We start from the raw sequence: 20,525 nt of genomic DNA on the forward strand, positions 1-20,525 counted from the left end.
GCAAGAGGATAAGAATATAACACAACTGGAATATAACTACATATTTTTAAAGGTGAGAGGAACTTATTTTTGTAGCAGGAGAATTATGACAAATATCAAAATAATACAATGAGTCATAAGAAGATCCAGTATTTCAATTACATTGCCGTAAATGACATAGTGGAATGGGTCTCCTACAATGTGTACAGGACATCTTTCTAACCCTGTAGGTGTCTGCTTTTGTACATGGCAAGCATCAGAAAATTGTGCATACCATAGTTGGAAAGCATGGAGATGTTAAAGCTGAGTCTCACGTTGCGAGTTGACACAAGAGGTACCCCGAGTGAAAGACTCGTGGTTGTGTACGAGATTCCAAGTGTATGATCAAGAGTTTAACCGAGTTCCCACGGGTATGACAAGTTTGCCGTTTACTTGTCATTTCTACGATGTTCCAAGTTCGTCTCCCGAGTTACTCTTGAGCCAATCCGGATTGAAGGTTTGTTTTAATAAGCAACAGTGTTAAAGAAGACTTCTCCATACTGTGGCTTTGTTTTAAAGATAGAATTCAGCGTGGCCGCATCTATTGATGTGACCTACAAAGGGAAAACGCGCACCATCCAGTACCAGAGCAGTTATACTTATGATTTGTTTGAAACACACAGGTTTGATATGTTTTAATTGAATTTACTGCCATGTCTACACACTGCGGGGAGACAGGAGATTAAATCTTTGAATGTGGACGAATGTGCACATCAGATTGTTGTGAGACGGAGCTCAGGGTTCGCCTCCTGAGTTGCTTTGGTGCCCAGGCATGCATGGGCGTCATTAATCTGTCTGGGGTGACATGGCTCTTGGGTTAGGCTGGGATCATTCTCTGCGGTATGATCTTAGTGCGGGAGACAAGTGTAGGAGAGGTGTACGGACTGTGTGGGCAGACACTTTGGAAGTGATTGCCCACCAGTCTCAAAAGCCGCTGTGTCTCCCTGTCCCTGGGATAGCATGGGGCGATCAAACAGCACAATACCCCCCTCTCCGTCCATGCCAACACGAAGGGCAACGATCCCAAGGCTTTAGCGTCAGGAACAGCGGGCAGGAGACAATCACCTGCCATAACGTGAGAGAGATCATGCAGTATTGTAGGTCTCCTTTGCACGTCGGTGTTTCTGTCTTTCTTCACTCATTGTTGGCCCTATCTGTCACCACCCCTACCTACACCCCTCTGCTTCTCGGCCATGTGTGTGACCCCTTCCCTCCCCTCTCCAGCTCCCCGCCCATTGCACCGGTGCGGGGGCTTTGCACTGTCTTCACGTCGGCGATGCCAGCAGGTCAGTGCCAGTCGCCCTGGGGCAGTCGCTCCCTTCAGTTTCCCAGGGGGTCGGGACGGGACTGGAATTGGGAGGGAAAGGTGGAGGGGGGGGGGGGGGGGGATGGGGGGGTTAGGTGAGCAGGTGAGTGGGGTTGTTTGCAGTTACAGAGGGAGGGGGCAAGGGCGGTACAGTTCCCAGTCTCGGCTCCTGTCCAGGGGGGTGGCCGGAGACGTCAGGACCAACGGGACACTGACCCCCAGGCCCACCAGGCCTACTGCAAGCACGGAGAACCCAGAGACCCACAGCCAACAGCAACTCCAGCCCAGCCCGGCTCCAACTCCAGAGGAATCCGCTCCCTGATGGGCCGCTACGGCGACAAGTGGCAGTTCGCCCAAAACCCGAGCTGGTGGGCCTGGGGGTCGATGTCCCGTTGGTCCTGACAGGAGTTAAAGAGTTCCCACGGTAGATTCACGATACACTAAGGTAAACGCACAGACCACTACGTTCTTACAACGAGTTAAAATGTTTCAATTCTTAACCACAAGAGTAAAATTGACTCGTGGAAAATTTTAAACATGTTTGATTTTTTGCAAGAGTTGACAAGTTTCACGAGTACCTGCCGTTAGCGCCACGAGTCTCTACGTTGCGTCCACGAGTTCCGTACGTTAATCGTACGTTATTACCACGAGTTTTAACTCGGGGTACCTCTTGTGTCAACTAGCAACGTGAGACTCAGCTATAAAATGTTTATAAACCTCAATCGGTTAGAGTTAGAGAAAAGTGGTGGAAAGATAGGATGAGAATATTTGTTTCTGAAGCTTTGTGTAGATTTGGTAGTTTACCATTTAAGAATTTATCAAGAGACGAATATCCCTATATTGTATGCACCTAGGTGCTAAAATATGTCATTAGTTAATAAACGATAAGTGCAGCACTGAAATGCTATTCAGGTGAATCCTGCTGGTAACCACGGTGCAAAGAATCAGTGGTATAAGAACACAGCTTTGCATTGAAACACCAAATACATAGAAGTAAAATAGATGAATGGAAGAAAGTCAAGTATGCTTGGGAAAATATCAAAATAACATAATTCACTGGACTGAACAACAATTTTTTTTTGTATTTCTGCCATCTTCCTGCAGCAAATGACAAGAATCCCGTGCTGAATTCTAGGTGGCATGGATTGGAATTCATCGAAAACTCAATAATTCTCAAACAAAGAAATAGGTAAACAATTATTCTACAGTTGGATGCTATTATCAAAATTCAGTGCCGTTCAAGACATCTTAAGAACATCTGAAATAGGGCCATGTGTAGGACATTCAGCTTCACCATTCAAGGAGATAATGCTGATCTTCAATATTAACCACATTGTCCTCACCCATCCCCTCCATTCACTCATTCAGTATCAAGAAAGCTATTGATTTCCATTTTCTGACGGACACTCCACAGTCTAAATGGGGAGAGAATTCTAAATAAAGACATTTCTAATTTCAGCATGAAATGGCCTGCCCCTTATTCTGACTGTAACCCTTTGTTCCAGACTTCTTGGCCAGACGAAAACATCCAGCCCCCCCCCCCCCCCCCCCCCCCCCCCCTGTTGAGCGCCTTCAGCTTTGTACTTTTTCAATGAGTTTGGCTCTCTTTTGTCTAAGCTTAGAGATGTCTGGCTAACTCAAACTTTCCTTATATGACAGACCCGTCAATCCAGGAACATTTTTTAACCTTCCATCACAGTGAGGAATGTTTAGGAGTCACTATGGTGGATGTTTATGTTAAAATGTATTTTGGGTGTTCTGTTGCTTTTTATTGACTATGGCAAATTAAATTCCTCGTATGTTACAAAACATACTTGGCTAATAAAGTATGATTATGATTAACAATCTGAAGAAGGGCCTCAACCCGAAGCGGTGCTGGCTCGAAGGGCCGAATGGCCTACTCCTGGACCTATTGTCTATCACCTATTCCTTCGCTCCATAGATGCTGCCACACCCGCTGAGTTTTTCCAGCATTTTTGTCTACCTTTGATTTTTCCAGCATCTGCAGTTCCTTCTTAAACATGATTAATATGATTATGATAATTAATCTTGAGGGATGAGAAAATAATTCCAGGCTTGTTTGAGGCAATGATGTTGGTCATATTAAATTAAATGTGCCTCAATCTATCATTCAGAAAACCCAGAGGTTCTGAGATTATAATCCAAGGCCAACTTTTTCACCCAGAGAATTGTGAATCTGTGGAATTCTCTGCCACAAAAGGCAATGGAGGTCAATTCACTGGATGTGTTCAAGAGGGAGTTAGATTTAGCTCTTAGGGCTAAGGGAATCGATGGATATGGGGGGGGAAAGCCGGAATGAGGTACTGATTTTGGATGATCAGCCATGAACATATTGAATGGTGGTACTGGCTCGAAGAGCAGAATGGCCTACTCCTGCATCTATTTTCTTTGTTTCTATCACCCAATATTGCCTAAATGCTGGTGCTGCTCTTTCAAAATTCTATCATGTTATTTTTCTCAAACACGATTGTGCAGGAAAAAACTTGGACAGTTTCCCCAAACTCTGATCTCTTCCCCAAAGAGCTTTGCTTATCAAGAATGCCCCTGTAAATTTGGTTGACTGAAGACATGGCTGACAAAATCCAGGTGGTGCTTTTGCTCTTCTTAATACCATTGTTACAGGTTGCTGTTATTATGATCAAGACTGACAACCTGCAGCATTTAACGTCATTTTGGAATTGAGTGAAAAACAAACCCACCACTTGGAAAATCTGGAAATTTGAAACACTGTCATGTTAGCCATAAACAACATCAATGCCACTTTGGATAGCAAAACTCATGCAACAGTGAACACTCTATGGAAGAAATATTGGCCAGAGTGTTTCCATTATGAACCTGTAAAGGCTTTGCAAAGACTTTGTCAAATTGGCAGATAAAGCTGCATCTGATGAAGCACACCAGGATATGCTGGAAAGTTCTCCGGAATTGTAGTTTAGAAGGATTGAAAAGCCATCTAGTGGCACCAGTGCCACCAAAACATCACTAGGACAGGAGGTACACAAAATTGCTGGAGAAACTCAGTGGGTGCAGCAGCATCTATGGAGCGAAGGAGCCTATTTCCTTCGCTCCATAGATGCTGCTGCACCCGCTGAGTTTCTCCAGCAATTTTGTGTACCTTCGATCTTCCAGCATCTGCAGTTCTTTCTTGATCACTAGGTCAGGCTTTGAGAGGCATTCTCAAACATTGCGAAAGGAACAGGTATCTTCAAGATAACCATCCCAAGCAGTGAGCAGAGTATCAGATTTGGCTGTGCAATAGAAAATGTTGCATTTTTATTGTAAGGAACTTTATCAGATGAAAAATGTTGTCTAGCTTTCCAACATCATCTTTAAGCTTTGTTCATCAGCTACCCAAGACTATCGCAAGAAGAACATTTCCCAGCAACATGGCAAATTCCATCAATCTCCATTTCATTACCTGAACACCAGTCACTATTGTCTGTCACCCACCCTGCCACTACTACTCATGTACAAACATATTAGTTAGGAGCAGGAGTAGATCATTAGGCTTCTCAAGCTTGCTCCAACATCAATAAGGTAATTGCTGATCCAATTTATAACCCAAACCCGCATTCCTCCTAACCACAGTGACCTTTCCCCTCTTGCTCACCAAGAATGTGCCTTAAAGAAGAAGCTGCTTCTACTGTCTGGTTTAAGTATCTAAAGACTCTCAACCCTCCAACAGAAAACAGTTTGCCTCCTCCTGCTCGAAATAAGTGACCCCATATTCTGAGCCAATTACCACTTGTTCCAGATTCATCCACAAAATGGAAATATTCTCTTCAGGTTCTACTGTCAAGATCCCCTCGCTAACATTTGTCATTTGGTATGTAGCCTGAATAAATACATTATTTCTTTTTTTCTTACAGTTACATTTTAAAATCGATGTTTGCAGGTTTTTAAGTGCTTCAGGTTTTTTTGACCAAAATTCTTCCTCTGTGGAATGCAACAAGAGGTTTTGAGTCAAATAAGAACGATACATTTATTTTTACTTTAAAGTATGTTCCTTTTGTAAAAGGACTAATACCTGTATATAATTTCTCACGTAAGGAGAACAAAATTACACACAATACTTAGGTGTGTTCCCATTGAGCCCTGTAAAATTGTAGGAAGATGAACAGGGGCTTATTAGTGATAGTCAGCAAGGTTTGGATTAATTTTGTTTAATAGGGACCTGTGGGGCAAAATTGAATAGGAACCTGAGGGGCAACGTTTTCACTCGGTGGATATATGGAATGAGCTGCCAGAGAAGGTTGTTGAGGCAGGTTCTGTAGCAACATTTAGAAGATACTTGGACAGATACATGGAATGGGAAAGTTTACAATAGACAATAGGTTCAGGAATAGGCCATTTAGTCCTTCGAGCCAGCACCGCCATTCAATGTGATAATGGCTGATCATCCACAATCAATACCCTGTTCCTGCCTTCTCCCCATATCCCTTGACTCCGCTATCTTTAAGCGCTCTATCTTAAGGGGCTGTCCCACTGTACGAGCTAATTCAAGAGCACTCACGAGTTTTTAAAAAAATAATCAAACCTGTGGTAAGTACGTAGCGTGTACGTCGGAGCTCGAGACGTCTCTTAGTGGCTCGTAACGTTAACGGCAGGTACTCGGGAAACGCGGTAAGCTCGTGAAGACTCGTGAAGATTTTTCAACATGTTGAAAAATATCCACAAGAGCCCCGAGTACCTACGAGTTAAAAAAAATGTTGAGCTTCTCTCTCCTGTCAATCACGCCATGAAGGCCACGCATCTTCCGGTGGGAGGGGGAGAGGGACTCTAAAACCCGGAAGTGTGGGCGTGGCTCAGTCTCTGCAAGATGGGGGAGGGAGAGGACACGACTCTCTGTCTTTAGTGGCCTTGCACCCTGCTTGAAATGGTATGAAACTGCACTTGAATTTGGTGGTCTTGCACCCTGCTTGAAATGGAATTTCAATGAATAGCCGTGAGCCAACTGCCAGCCCACCAGCCGTGAGTGAGTGAGTGAGTGAGTGAGCTGCCAGCACAACAGGCTTGAGTGACTGAGCTGCCAGCCCAAGAATTCATTTGGCCCACAATGTCCGTACTAGCCCTCTGGAAACCTGTCCCTTCTGCCCACAACACCCACACTAACGTACCCAATGGGTCCCACTTAATCTAGTATATTGTAAATAGTTGCGATTCCAGCACCAAGTCTTGCGGTACCCCACTGGTAACTGCCTGCCATTCTTAAAATTCTTAATCCCTACTCTTTGTTTCCTGTCTGCCAACCAATTTTCTATCCATATCAGCACCCTACCTCCAATACCATGTTCTCTAATTTTGCCCACTAATCTCCTATGTGGAACCTTATCAAATGTTTTCTGAAAGTCCAGGTACACTACATCCACAGGCTCTCCCTTGTCTAGTTTCCTATTTACATCCTCAAAATATTACAGAAGATTAGTCGAGCATGATTTCCTCTTCGTAAATTCATGCTGACTCTGACTGATCCTGCTGCTGTTATCCAAATGTGCTGCTATTTCATATTTTATAATTGACTCCAGCATCTTCCCCACCACCGATATCAGGCTAACTGGTCTATAATTCCCTGTTTTCGCTTTCCTGCCTTTCTTAAAATGTGAGATAACATTAGCTGCCCTCCAATCCACCGTAACTGATCCTGAATCTATAGAACATTGGAAAATGATCACCAATGCATACACGATTTCTAGAGCCACTTCCTTAAGTACTCTGGGATGTAGACCATCAGGCCCTGGGGATTTATCAGCCATCAGTCCCATCAGTCTACCCAGCACCATTTCCTGCCTAATGTGAATTTCCTTCCGCTCCTCCGTCACCCTTGATCCTCTGGCCACTAGTACATGAGGGAGATTGTTTGTGTCCTACTTAGTGAAGACAGATCCAAAGTACCTGTTCAATTCATCTGAGGGATATGGACTTAGTGAAACCAATTGGGACCAACTTAGACAAACTGGGCTGAAAGGACTTTTCCCATGCTGTATGACTCCATATAGTTCCTTATCTCGTGCATTATCAAGTTTATTTTTGTCCCTCCAGAGTATCTTTATTGGTCTTTGAATGGCTGGTGGATTTAAGTTCTGTGAATGAAATATTGTCTGGAATTTATATTTAAAAAAGACTATAATTAGTAACTAACTTTGCATCAAAGTAGCAAGCTCAATAATTGTTCACCTTTCTCTTGACGTGGCTGTCACTTGAAACAGTACAAATGGGAGCGGGGTGGCACGAGGGATTGTGTTTTAACAAACAAATTAAAGCACAAGGTAGGGGAAAAAACTATTGTAATTTTTAAAAAGTACTGATTAAATGAAGGAATGAATTCCAAGGATGAGGGGAAATGTCAAGACAGTGGAATTGGGCACATATTGGGTGAATGTTTGCAAAAAATATCCAATTATTGTGTGTGGTAATTATTACTGGAGTGTCTCATTGATTATAAACTGTACCATACATCTTCCACAGGTATCAACAGATGATCCAAATTTCAATTGGAGCTGAAAAACTAAAGACAGCAGCCCCAACTCCATATGTCTTGCTTTTGATCATCTTGATTGGTACCTGTACAATGTGCAAAGCAAGTTGTGAAGACCAGTTCCTATCATTTTCAGGTACAACATTTCTTCCACACATTTCAAAATAAAAGACATATACATGACCAGAAAAACAGGAAAGCGTGCTTTTTGACAAACAGTGGAGTGTTACTTTTGTAGTAAAAAGGAACTACAGATGCTGGTTTATACCAAAGGTAGGCACAAAATGCTAGAGTAACGCAGCGGTTCAGGCAGCACTAGTGATAATCGATAGATGACATTTCAGGTCGGGATCCTTCTTGAAACCTCACCAAATCCATTTTCTCCTGCGATGCTGCTTGATCCGCAGAGTTACTCCAGCATTTTGTGTCAGAAGACTATTTGTATAATTAATACAATTGTGATTATCTCTAGTATTTGTTTTGATAAAATAAATATTGTTAATGGTGCTCCATCTCATTTACCACTGATTGTCGTTCAGGTAAATTGTCTGAATATTCAGTTTCTGCTTACAGTAGTGCAGTGACAATGACTCACAATATTCAGCCATCACACTGATAACTGGTGAATCCAGACCATGGTTATTCAGCTTGGAGAAACCAGCTCAAGACCACTACAGTCAGCATGAAGAGCCACCAAAGAGCCCGAGCTGAGATTCACAAGTCACCTGGCAAGGATAATGTACACCAGTCTATTTTGATAACACTCGTAGCCAGTTTGCTCAGCCATCAGATCATCCTCACGCCATTGACAACTACTGCTGACGAACTTACCCTTTTACGTCTCCTTCCATCAGTCCTGACGATGGACATCCAACGATGGTAGTGTTAACATTTGATCATGACTGATCGCATTTACATCTTGAGCCATTTACAAGCATTGAACAACTGACAGTTCATTAAACAACTCAACGTCTTCGCTGTTTGAACCATGAGCATTCAGTGATGGTTATGCAATAAAACTTTTAAATCAAAATTGAAACTGGGATATTTAACTAATAAAACATTGAATTATTGAAGATCTGTATAAAGAAAAACAGTTAATATTTCTGATGTAATCATCGGAACACATTACATTTCCGTTACATTGTGTCAACAAAATAGAGAGAGTACAGAGGAGATTTACTAGAATGTTGCCTGGGTTTCAACAACTAAGTTACAGAGAAAGGTTGAATAAGTTAGGTCTTTATTCTCTGGAGCGCAGAAGGTTAAGGGGGGACTTGATAGAGGTCTTTAAAATGATGAGAGGGATAGACAGAGTTGATGTGGACAAGCTTTTTTTCCCTTTGAGAATAGGGAAGATTCAAACAAGAGGACATGACTTCAGAATTAAGGGACAGAAGTTTAGGGGTAATATGAGGGGGAACTTCTTTACTCAGAGAGTGGTAGCGGTGTGGAATGAGCTTCCAGTGGAAGTGGTGGAGGCAGGTTCATTGGTATCATTTAAAAATATATTGGATAGGCATATGGATGAGAAGGGAATGGAGGGTTATGGTATGAGTGCAGGCAGGTGGAACTAATTGAAAAAAAAGTTGTTCGGCACGGACTTGTAGGGCCGAGATGGCCTGTTTCCGTGCTGTAATTGTTATATGGTTATAAAGGAAATATTAAATTGTGCATTACAAGTGGAAGGTTGGCATAAATGGGAGTATCATGTGTCTGTAAAAACTAATGCACACATCCTGTCATAACAAATAAATTCCATATATGTACAGTAATCTTAACTAATTAATAGAAACATAGAAATTAGGTGCAGGACTAGGCCATTCGGCCCTTCGAGCCTGCACCGCCATTCAATATGATCATGGCTGATCATCCAACTCAGTATCCTGTACCTGCCTTCTCTCCATACCCCCTGATCCCCTTAGCCACAAGGGCCACATCTAACTTCCTCTTAACCTCATCAACAATGTCTCCCTCGGCAGCAAGGCGAAGCATCCAGTTATTAATTTTGGGAAAGGTGGTGCATGCCCAATAAGCATAAATTAATGCCAAGTGGAAATGGTTGAGAGCTTAAAATTCCCACCAATCTGTCCAGGACCATCCACATTGAAGCTATAGCTAAAAAGCACACCATGCCTATACTTCCTCAGGAGAGCAAGAAAATTTGGCATGTCTCCAATGACTCTTACCAACTTCTACAGATGCACGTAGGAAGGAAAGCCCTGTCCCACTGAGTTATTCTCGCATTTTGTGTCTATCTACAGATGTGCTGTGGAAAGTATCGGGTAAAATCACAGCTTTGTTTTGGAATAGCTCTACCCAAAACTGCACGATATATTGCAGACTTGTGGATGTAACCCAGTCCATCACACAGATCAAACTGTCCATGTGCACTTCACTCTGCCTCAGGAAAACAACCAACTTAATCAAGGACCTCGTTCATTCCTGACATTCTCCTTTCTCCCCACTCCCACTGGGCAGTAGATACAAAAGCTTGAAAACACATAACAGCAGAGTTAATCAGTTTTTTTTCCTCTCCGTAATCAGACTTCTGAACAGTCCTTTCATAAGCTAGGTATCAGTTCTGACCTCCCAACCTATCTCATTGTAACATTGGACTTTTTCTCTGGAACTGGTATGATGCTATGCTGAAAAATATATTCTTCAGGCTGGTATTCTTCACTCTGCAATACCTGTTGTATAAGGCTTGATTATATTCATGTATAGTATTTGAATAGCATGCCAAAAAAAATCACTATCTCTACATATGACAATAATAAATCAATGCCAATAATTTTCAACGATAAACAAAAAGCTGGGGTAACTCATCAGGACAGGCAGCGTCTCTGGAGGGAAGGAATGGGTGACGTTTTGGGTTGAGACCCTTCTATTGTGTTAGAAATAGAAATATAGTTGTAAGCTTACCAGACCACCCCATATATGTAAATACTATTTGTTATGTTTTCTAATGCAATTAACTGAATTTAACCCTGGCCACATAATTAAAAAAAACAGGTAATAAAAAACCAGACTCCAGCATGTTGTTGCCTCCTCCTCTCTGGAGTGGATATGCAGAGCATCACCAGAAGTCTTTCTGATCAGTAGGTGCCGATCTTGGCTATGGAATTACAATATTTAGACTCAGAATATCAATAGACGTACATCTCTGGATAAGGTGCAGTTAGGAGGGAAATATCAGCAATAAATAAACTATTAGAGTAATTCAGCAGGTTGACCAGCAGCTAAGAGTGTAGAGGGAAGATATCGAGTGTGTGGAGATGAGAGGGAAAAGAGTAGAGACAAAGACTGGTGGGTAAGAGGAGAACAAGATAAGGTAAAAATGATGGGCATATGGTATCAGGTGGGAGAGGGGCGGAGAGACTCTGGTGGGTGTGGGAAAAGAACACCAAAAATTCAGTGATCATGCTCAGGCTACCCAAGCAGAATAAGAGGTTTTTCTCCAGTTTGCATTTGGCTTCATAGTGTCAGTGGGAAAGCCCAAGGACAAGCCACTGTGGGAATGGAATGGGGAGTTGAAATGACGTGCATCCAGAGCTAAGCTCTGCAAAGCGGCCGCCTAGTCTACACTTGATCTCGATCGCGAGCACTCAGTGCATTACACCTGGTTAGAGGAGGCTCCTACTTCACCTGGATGGGCTGCACACCTCTTTGGATGGTAGTGAGAAAGGTGTAGGGACAAATGTTGGGCCTCTTATTGAAGCAGGAAAATGTGCTGGAGGTAGACAAAAATGCTGGAGAAACTCAGCGGGTGAGGCAGCATCTATGGAGCGAAGGAAATAGGCAATGTTTTGGGTCGAAACCCTTCTTGAGACCTCTCTCCCACTTCGAAATGTGCCGGTGGGTTGGAAGGGAAGGGATAAGGGGACCAGGGAGTTAAAGAGAAAGTGGGGGAGAGGGGAAGATCTGGTGAGACCCCCTTGATGTTCGTCAAAATGCCGAAGAATGGTGTGCTAAATGCTTCGGCTTGTGGGGTAAAGGTGAAGACCAGGCAAATATCTTATCTGTCTGGGGTGAAAGAGGGGCAAGGTGAGAACCGAGCATCATCAACTTTGTCTTCTAAGGAATAGAGACATGTGTATGCTTTCCTGGCCATAGCTTTAATGTGGCTCGTCAAAAACACATTGCTGATGATGTTCCTGGGATCCTAAAGCTTTCAACTATCTACTTGGGTACCATCAATGTAAACCATATGTGTGTGTACTGCTTTGTTTCCAGAAGTCAATCACAATCTCCTTTTAGTTTAGAGTCATACAGTGTGGAAAGAGACCCTTCAGCCCAACTTGCCCACACCGGCCAACATAGAAACATAAAAAATAGGTGCAGGAGTAGGCCATTCGACCCTTCGAGCCTGCACCGCCATTCAATATGATCATGGCTGATCATCCAACTCAGTATCCTGTCCCTGCCTTCTCTCCACACCCCCTGATCTCTTTAGCCACAAGGGCCACATCTAATTCCCTCTTAAATATAGCCAATGAACTGACCTCAACTGCCTTCTGTGGCAGAGAATTCCACAGATTCACCACACTCTGTGGGAAAAAAAAAATTCTCATCTCCCAGCTACATGTCCCTGCTACACTAGTCCCACCTGCCTGCGTTTGGTCCATTTCCCTCTAACCTGTCCTATCCACGTACCCGTCTGTTTCTTAAATGTTGCGATAGTCCCTGACACAACTCTCCTCTGGCAGCTCATTGCATACATCCACCACCCTTTGTGTGAAAAAGTTACCCTTCAAATTCCTATTAATTTTTTTCACCTTAAACCTATGTCCTCTCATCCTCAATTCCCCTACTCTGGGTAAGAGACTCTGTCCATCTACTCATGATTCTCATTCTTATGACTTTTAACACCTTTATAAGATCACTCCTCATCCTCCTACGCTCCAAAGAATACAGTCTCAGCCTATTCACCCTCTCCCTATAGGTCAGACCCATGAGTCCTGGCAACATCCTCGTAAATCTTCTCTATACCCTTTCCAGTTTAACAACATATTTCCTATAACGTGGTGCCCTGAACTGAACCCAATACGCTAAGTGCGGCCTCGCCAACATGTTATATAACTGCACATGCCCTCCCAATTTCTATACCGATGAATGCCAATATGCCAAAAGAGTTCTGACCACCCTATCTACCTGCAATTCCACCTTCAAGGAACTATGCACCCGGATTTCTAGATTCCTCTGCTCTACAACACTCCCCAGAGCCCTACCATTCACTGTTTCCTGCCCATGTTAGACTTCCCAAAATGCAAATTTCATCACCCATTCCTCAACCCACCTGGCCAATTGATCAAGATCCTGCTGTAATTTTTCACAACCATCTTCACTATCTATAATACCACCAACTTTTGTATCATATGCAAATTTGCTAATCATGCCAAGTGCAGTACGTTCTCATCCAAATTATTGATACAGATGACAAACAGTACCGGGGCCTGCACTGAACCCTGAGGCACACCACTAGCCACAAGCCTCCAGTCGGAGAAGCAACCTTTCACCATCACTCTCTGCTTCCTTCCTTGAAGCCAATTTTCTATCCATTTGCTATCTCTCCTTGGATCCCTTGCGATCTAATGTTCCAGTGCATCCTTTATGTGGAATCTTGTCAAATGCTTTACTAGTCCACAGATACAACATCTACAGCTCTGCCCTCCAACCTTTTTCGTCACATCTTCCAAAAAAACAATCAGATTTGTGAGACACGACCTCCCATATATAAAACCATGTTGACTATCCCTAATCAGCCCATGTTCATCTGAAGAAGGGTCTCAACCCGAAACGTCACCCATTCCTTCTGTCCAGAGATGCTGCCTGTCCCGCTGAGTTACTCCAGCACTTTGTGTCTAATTTGTCCATCTGAATGCATGCATATCTTATCCTTCAAAATACTCTTTAGTAATTTTCCAACTAGAGATGTTAAGCTCACTTAGCTTAGCTCAGCAGCATTTTCCCTGCAGCTCTTGAATAGAGGCACAAGATTTGCCAACCTCCAGTTTTCTGGCACCTCCCCTGTATTTAATGACGACTTGTTAATTTCAACCAGAGCTCCTGCAATTTCCTCTCTAGTTTCCCACAGTGTTCCCGGATATACCTGATCAGTTTAGCTTAGAGATACAGCGTGGAAACTGGCGCTTCGGTCCACTGTATCCGCGCCGACCAGCAAACACTCCGTACAACTAGCATTATCTTACACACGAGGGGCAATTTATAATTTTTCCCAAAGCCAATTAACTTACAAACCTGTACATCTTTGAAATGTGGGAAGAAACTGGAGAACCCAGAGAAAACCCATGCAGTCACAAGGAGAATGTACAAATTCCATACAGACAGCACACATAGTCAGGATCGAACCCAGGACTCTGGTAAGGCAGCAATTCTACCGCTGCACCACTGTGCCACCCAGCGTCCTGCTGACGTTGAGGTAGAGGTTGTTGCCTTGGCATCAAGTTACAAGGTTTTCAATCTTTCTGTACTCCCTCTCTTTATTATTCGATATCTGGTCCACTACGGTGGTGGCATCTGCAAACCTATAAATTGAGTTGGTTTGGTATTTGTCTGCAGAATTGTGAGTGTATAAGGCGTATAATAGCGGGCTGAAAATGTATCCTTGTGGATGTCTGATTTGTTATCTATTCTCACTGATTGTGGTCTGTTGGACAGGAGTCCGACAATCCAGTTACAGCTGGCTGTTTGGAGATGAGCTTGGTAGGGATAATAGTATAGAAATATTTCCATGCTTTTTCACGACTGGTGACAGGTGAAACAAAGGGAAAATTCTACGGATAAAACTTGGTTTGAGTTGGAAAGCAGCAAAGATAAATCCCGGGGAAATCTGTTGATGTCTAAACTAATAAACTAGGACATCTCTGATCAAGTTCTGTTCAGGATTGTTTTTCAGTAATTGCACATATGCCGGTGTAAGCAACTGTATGTCAATTCCGCAGATTCCTGAGAGAAATGTACTTATATTATTCTATTGTTTTCAGGTACAGGAGGTGAAGAGTTGAAAAAGGTAGGAGGATCATTGCATTTTTAGTGAAAATAATATTTCAGATAATTAAGCCAAAATATAGTCTTAGCTTTCAGTTTCTTATTCTGTTGGTGAAATAATTCCGACCTACAAGTTAAATTTGGCAGGAAAGAACTGCAGATGCTGGTTTAAATCGAATGTTGACACAAAGTGCTGGAGTAACTCAGCGGGACAGGCAGCATCTCTGTAGAGAAGAAATGGGTGAAGTATCGGGTTGAGACCCTTCTTCAGACTGGATACAACGGATGTGAGGAATGGGACGGTAGGGAAGGGACCAGGGTTTTGCCCACAGTGTCTTCAAAGACCGCTGCTGGAGGTGCCTCTGGATAGAATGTCGGTTGGGCGAGAAGAGAGGTGTTGGTTTGTGAGCCGAGCCGGTCGAGGAGGCCCTGCAGCAGCATGGAGCTATCCTGGGCTTTCCTGGATCGCGGGGCGCTCCATCCCATCCAACTGGTGCATGTCGACCCTGTCTTTCTGCCGAGTACAACATTTCAGTTTCTACACAGCTGTCATCGAAGAAAATTACTCTATTAACAGATTTTTATAAAAGAATTGTAGTTACAGATGTGAAGTAATGTTTGTAAAATACAATATTTTTTTATTTACATGTATATTTCACTCCTTTCAAAGATCATTTCTAGTTTGAAACATTTCTTGTTTCAGAAGCCATTGTCAACATCTCTCCATGTTGCCTGACCAGCTGAGTATCCCCAGTATTTTATGTTTTTATTTGAAATTTCCAGTATCTGCCATGTTTTGCTTGTCAACTGGTGGAATTCATTGCCACAAACAGCTGTGGGGGCTAAATTAATGGATATTTTTAAGGCGGAGATTGACAGATTTTTAATTAGTATTGCTGCTCATTATGGGGTGAAGGCAGGAGAATGGGGTTAAGAAGGAAAGATAGATCAGCCACTATTGAATAGCGGAGTAGACCTGATGGGCCATTTAGCATAATTCTGCTCCTGGAACGTATGAACCAGAAGCATTGACTCTATTTATTTCCCAGATATTCTGCTTGACAAGCCAAGCATGTACAGCATTTTCTGTAAAAGGACACAAGTATTTGTGTAGCTACAATTTTATGCCAGCCTATAAATAGTATTTTGCATTATTTAAAAAAAAATCTTCAAACTCTGTTGAAAACCTGCCAGTAAATGTTGCTGATCATCCCATGGAAAACAGCACTGCTCTTTATTAATATCAAGCAGTACTGCCATAGAGCTGCACACTAGAATGAAATAAAATATTTTTTTTTAATCCATGATATTTTAAAACAGTGATACTATTTCTAAATATATATTTTTTCAGTTATTAATCCCTAAATGTAATTATATCATTACAGATTTTTTTCGTTCTATTACTGATTTGTCATCTTTCACAAGTAACTGCGTGTGATCGAGGGGAGTATGAACATGGTGGTACTTGCTGCTCATTGTGCGCCGCGGGTAAGTGATAGCCAATATTTTATACTGTCTTTGCCAGAAAGCAAACAGAAAAAGAGTAGGAGTAAACGGGTCCTTTTCACAATGGCAGGCAGTGACTAGTGGGGTACTGCAAGGCTCAGTGCTGGGACCCCAGCTATTTACAATATATATTAATAATCTGGATGAGGGAATTGAAGGCAATATCTCCAGGTTTGCGGATGACACTAAGCTGGGGGGCAGTGTTAGCTGTGAGGAGGATGCTAGGAGACTGCAAGGTGACTTGGATAGGCTGGGTGAGTGGGCAAATGTTTGGCAGATGCAGTATAATGTGGATAAATGTGAGGTTATCCATTTTGGTGGCAAAAACGGGAAAGCAGACTATTATCTAAATGGTGGCCGATTGGGAAAGGGGGAGATGCAGCGAGACCTGGGTGTCATGGTACACCAGTCATTGAAGGTAGGCATGCAGGTGCAGCAGGCAGTAAAGAAAGCGAATGGTATGTTAGCTTTCATTGCAAAAGGATTTGAGTATAGGAGCAGGGAGGTTCTACTGCAGTTGTACAGGGTCTTGGTGAGACCACACCTGGAGTATTGCGTACAGTTTTGGTCTCCAAATCTGAGGAAGGACATTATTGCCATAGAGGGAGTGCAGAGACAGTTAACCAGACTGATTCCTGGGATGTCAGGACTGTCTTATGAAGAAAGACTGAATGGACTTGGTTTATACTCTCTAGAATTTAGGAGATTGAGAGGGGATCTTATAGAAACTTACAAAATTCTTAAGGGGTTGGACAGGCTAGATGCAGGAAGATTGCTCCCGATGTTGGGGAAGTCCAGGACAAGGGGACACAGCTTAAGGATAAGGGGGGAAATCCTTTAAACCCGAGATGAGAAGAACTATTTTCACACAGAGAGTGGTGAATCTCTGGAACTCTCTGCCACAGAGGTTAGTTGAGGCCAGTTCATTGGCTATATTTAAGAGGGAGTTAGATGTGGTCCTTGTGGCTAAGGGGATCAGGGGGTATGGAGAGAAGGCAGGTACGGGATACTGAGTTGGATGATCAGCCATGATCATATTGAATGGCGGTGCAGGCTCGAAGGGCCGAATGGCCTACTCCTGCACCTAATTTCTATGTTTCTAATACTGTACTGAGTTTGTACCTTCTCCCTGTGATCTGGATGGGTTTTCTCCAAGATCATTGTTTTTCTCCCACACCCCAAAGATGTATAGGTTTGTAGGTTAATTGGCCTGGTATAAATGTAAAATTGTCCCTAGTGTGTGTGGGGTAGTGTTAATGTCCGGGGATCGCTGGTCAGTACAAACATAGTGGGCTGAAGGACAGATAAAGCACCGACTCCTGCTGCTTGCACTAAACTAAAGACATTAGGAACAGTCAACATGGATTTGTGCCTGGAAGGTCATGTTTGACTAATCTTCTTGAATTTTTTGAAGAGGTTACTAGGGAAATTGACGAGGGTAAAGCAGTGGATGTTGTCTATATGGACTTTAGTAAAGCCTTTGACAAGGTTCCTCATGGAAGGTTGGTTAAGAAGGTTCAACTGTTGGGTATAAATGCAGGAATAGCAAGATGGATTCAACAGTGGCTGAATGGGAGAAGCCAGAGGGTAATGTTGGATGGCTGTTTATCAGATTGGAGGCAGGTGACTAGTGGGGTGCCTCAGGGATCTGTGTTGGGTCCTTTGTTGTTTGTCATGTACATCAATGATCTGGATGAAGATGTGGTAAATTGGATTAGTAAGTATGCAGATGATACCAAGATAGGGGGTGTTGTGGATAATGAAGAGGATTTCCAAAGTCTACAGAGTGATTTAGGCCATTTGGAAAAATGGGCTGAAAGATGGCAGATGGAGTTTAATGCTGATAAATGTGAGGTGCTACACCTTGGCAGGACAAATCAAAATAGGACATGGTAAATGGTAGGGAATTGAAGAATACAGTTGAACAGAGGGATCTGGGTATAACCGTGCATAGCTCCTTGAAGGTGGAATCTCATATAGATAGGGTGGTAAAGAAAGCTTTTGGTATGCTAGACTTTATAAATCAGAGCATTGAGTATAGAAGCTGGGATGTAATGTTAAAATTGTACAAGGCATTGGTGAGACCAAATCTGGAGTATGGTGTACAATTTTGGTCGCCAAATTATAGGAAGGATGTCAACAAAATAGAGAGAGTACAGAGGAGATTTACTAGAATGTTGCCTGGGTTTCAACAACTAAGTTACAGAGATAGTCTGAATAAGTTAGGTCTTTATTCTCTGGAGCGCAGAAGGTTAAGGGGGGACCTGATAGAGGTCTTTAAAATGATGAGAGGGATAGACAGAGTTGATGTGGACAAGCTTTTCCCTTTGAGAATAGGGAAGATTCAAACAAGAGGACATGACTTCAGAATTAAGGGACAGAAGTTTAGGGGTAATATGAGGGGGAACTTCTTTACGCAGAGAGTGGTGGCGGTGTGGAATGAGCTCCCAGTGGAAGTGGTGGAGGCAGGTTCATTGGTATCATTTAAAAATAAATTGGATAGGCATATGGATGAGAAGGGAATGGAGGGTTATGGTACGAGTGCAGGCAGGTGGGACTAAGGGGAAAAAAAAATTGTTCGGCATGGACTTGTAGGGCCGAGATGGCCTGTTTCCGTGCTGTAATTGTTATATGGTTATATGGTTATTTTCCTTTAGCTTTCGTAAGTGCTGCAGTCATGATTTTGTTGAAGTGAAATGTGGAATGAATAATCTTTTATTTAATCAATAAAGTTAACTTTATCCATTGAAAAATATAGCTATATAGAAAAATATAATCTTGTTTATATTGAAAGTTTTGGTTTAATATTTTTAAACATCAGTTAAGTTTCTCATATATATATATATATATGGCCAATTCTCAGAGGATTTAATGGTTATACATGTTGAAACACTCTAATCCAGCCCGAGAGACCTAAGAACACCGCATGAGAACCCACTACGTAAACCTATGTCCAGCCCCTAAGCCTGCTCGTCCATTTTGCACATCTCCTAAATGGCCTCCTGCTGTGATCCAGCAGCCCATGGACCTTTGTCCTTGGTACACTTTCAATTCTCTGCATGAATTTTGTGTTGATTGTTTTTTACACATAGATTCCTTCAGATTGAATTTTTATTCTCAACAATTCTTATGTACAGACATTTTGCAAATAGAAATGTAAATAAGGTGGCACTTATGGCTGCTCTGCCAACCAATGGCGCCAGATTCAAAACATGCTTGACCAAGGGTTGCTGCCGGACCAGAACCTGTATTTTTAATGGTTTTATATTGTTAGTTATTTATTTTAATAATGTTTTTTCTTTCGATTCACAAATTTGCAAGATTTTGGCAAAGTATACTTTGGAACATAAATGTTCAGGTATATTGTTTTAGATCAAACTAAATGATGTTGAAGATGCTCTCTGGCAGGTTCACATTTCCATGCCTCTTCTACATATTTCCCATGACAGAACAGGCTTTTGAATGAAAATTGCTGCTGGCGGGTGTTTGATTCATTCAAGTGCCTTCTACAAAGCTGTGAGCAGGAACACAGCAGGGTGGAATCCTCACTGAGGCCCCCGGGTGGTTAAATTGGGTAATCCGGAAAATAGGCATGGCCATCACTATTAACTCCAACCCTGAGATAAAGCACTGACTCCTGCTGCTTGCACTTTGTTCATGATTTCTGAATCAGACCAGTGGTCTACAACCATGCGATCCAACACGACAGGCAGCAGCAGCAAAATAAAGATTGGAAGGGCAAGGGCATGGAGAGAAAGCTACAGGGAAATAAGAAAATATCTCCTTTTCATAAATGCAGCACCAGTGGAAGAAACACGTAACGTAAACTTCCCTGGCGTCGGGGCTTCTATGAAAGTTATCACTTATCATAAGTGGTTTGAAAACATTACTTCATCCACATTACAGCAACTCAGACTTCTGGTGTTGTTTAATATAGAGCCATCTTTCCATGAAAGCAGACCTCGGTGATAAAGCTGACCATCACCTTCAGTACTCCAGTATAATGTTTGCCTCTGGAAAAGAGTGTTTGATGATTAACACTACAAACCACAAGGGAGTAGTGATGGGTGCCTCTTCAATGGCAAACACTAACTATACCCACCACGTCAGAAAGCACTGTGTCTGCAAGATCCTCCAAATCAACTGGTAGGATAAACAATCCAACATCACCAACCGTTACCAGGGCAA

At 42.6% G+C, this 20,525-nt stretch overlaps 1 protein-coding gene across 2 annotated transcripts in view; it reads left to right on the forward strand.

The window, feature by feature from the left end:
* Positions 1-20,525, forward strand: part of LOC129711746 (tumor necrosis factor receptor superfamily member 5-like) — a 47,630-nt gene that overhangs the window by 11,254 nt on the left and 15,851 nt on the right. For both annotated transcript variants that reach the window (XM_055659669.1, XM_055659670.1), the window contains 4 exons: positions 2,429-2,513; positions 7,811-7,956; positions 14,828-14,853; positions 16,217-16,319. In XM_055659669.1, the coding sequence (XP_055515644.1) occupies positions 2,429-2,513; positions 7,811-7,956; positions 14,828-14,853; positions 16,217-16,319 (360 nt within the window). The remainder of the gene's footprint in view (positions 1-2,428; positions 2,514-7,810; positions 7,957-14,827; positions 14,854-16,216; positions 16,320-20,525) is intronic.

This window comes from Leucoraja erinacea, chromosome 30, assembly GCF_028641065.1.
Source record: "Leucoraja erinacea ecotype New England chromosome 30, Leri_hhj_1, whole genome shotgun sequence".
Classification (NCBI taxonomy): domain Eukaryota; kingdom Metazoa; phylum Chordata; class Chondrichthyes; order Rajiformes; family Rajidae; genus Leucoraja; species Leucoraja erinaceus.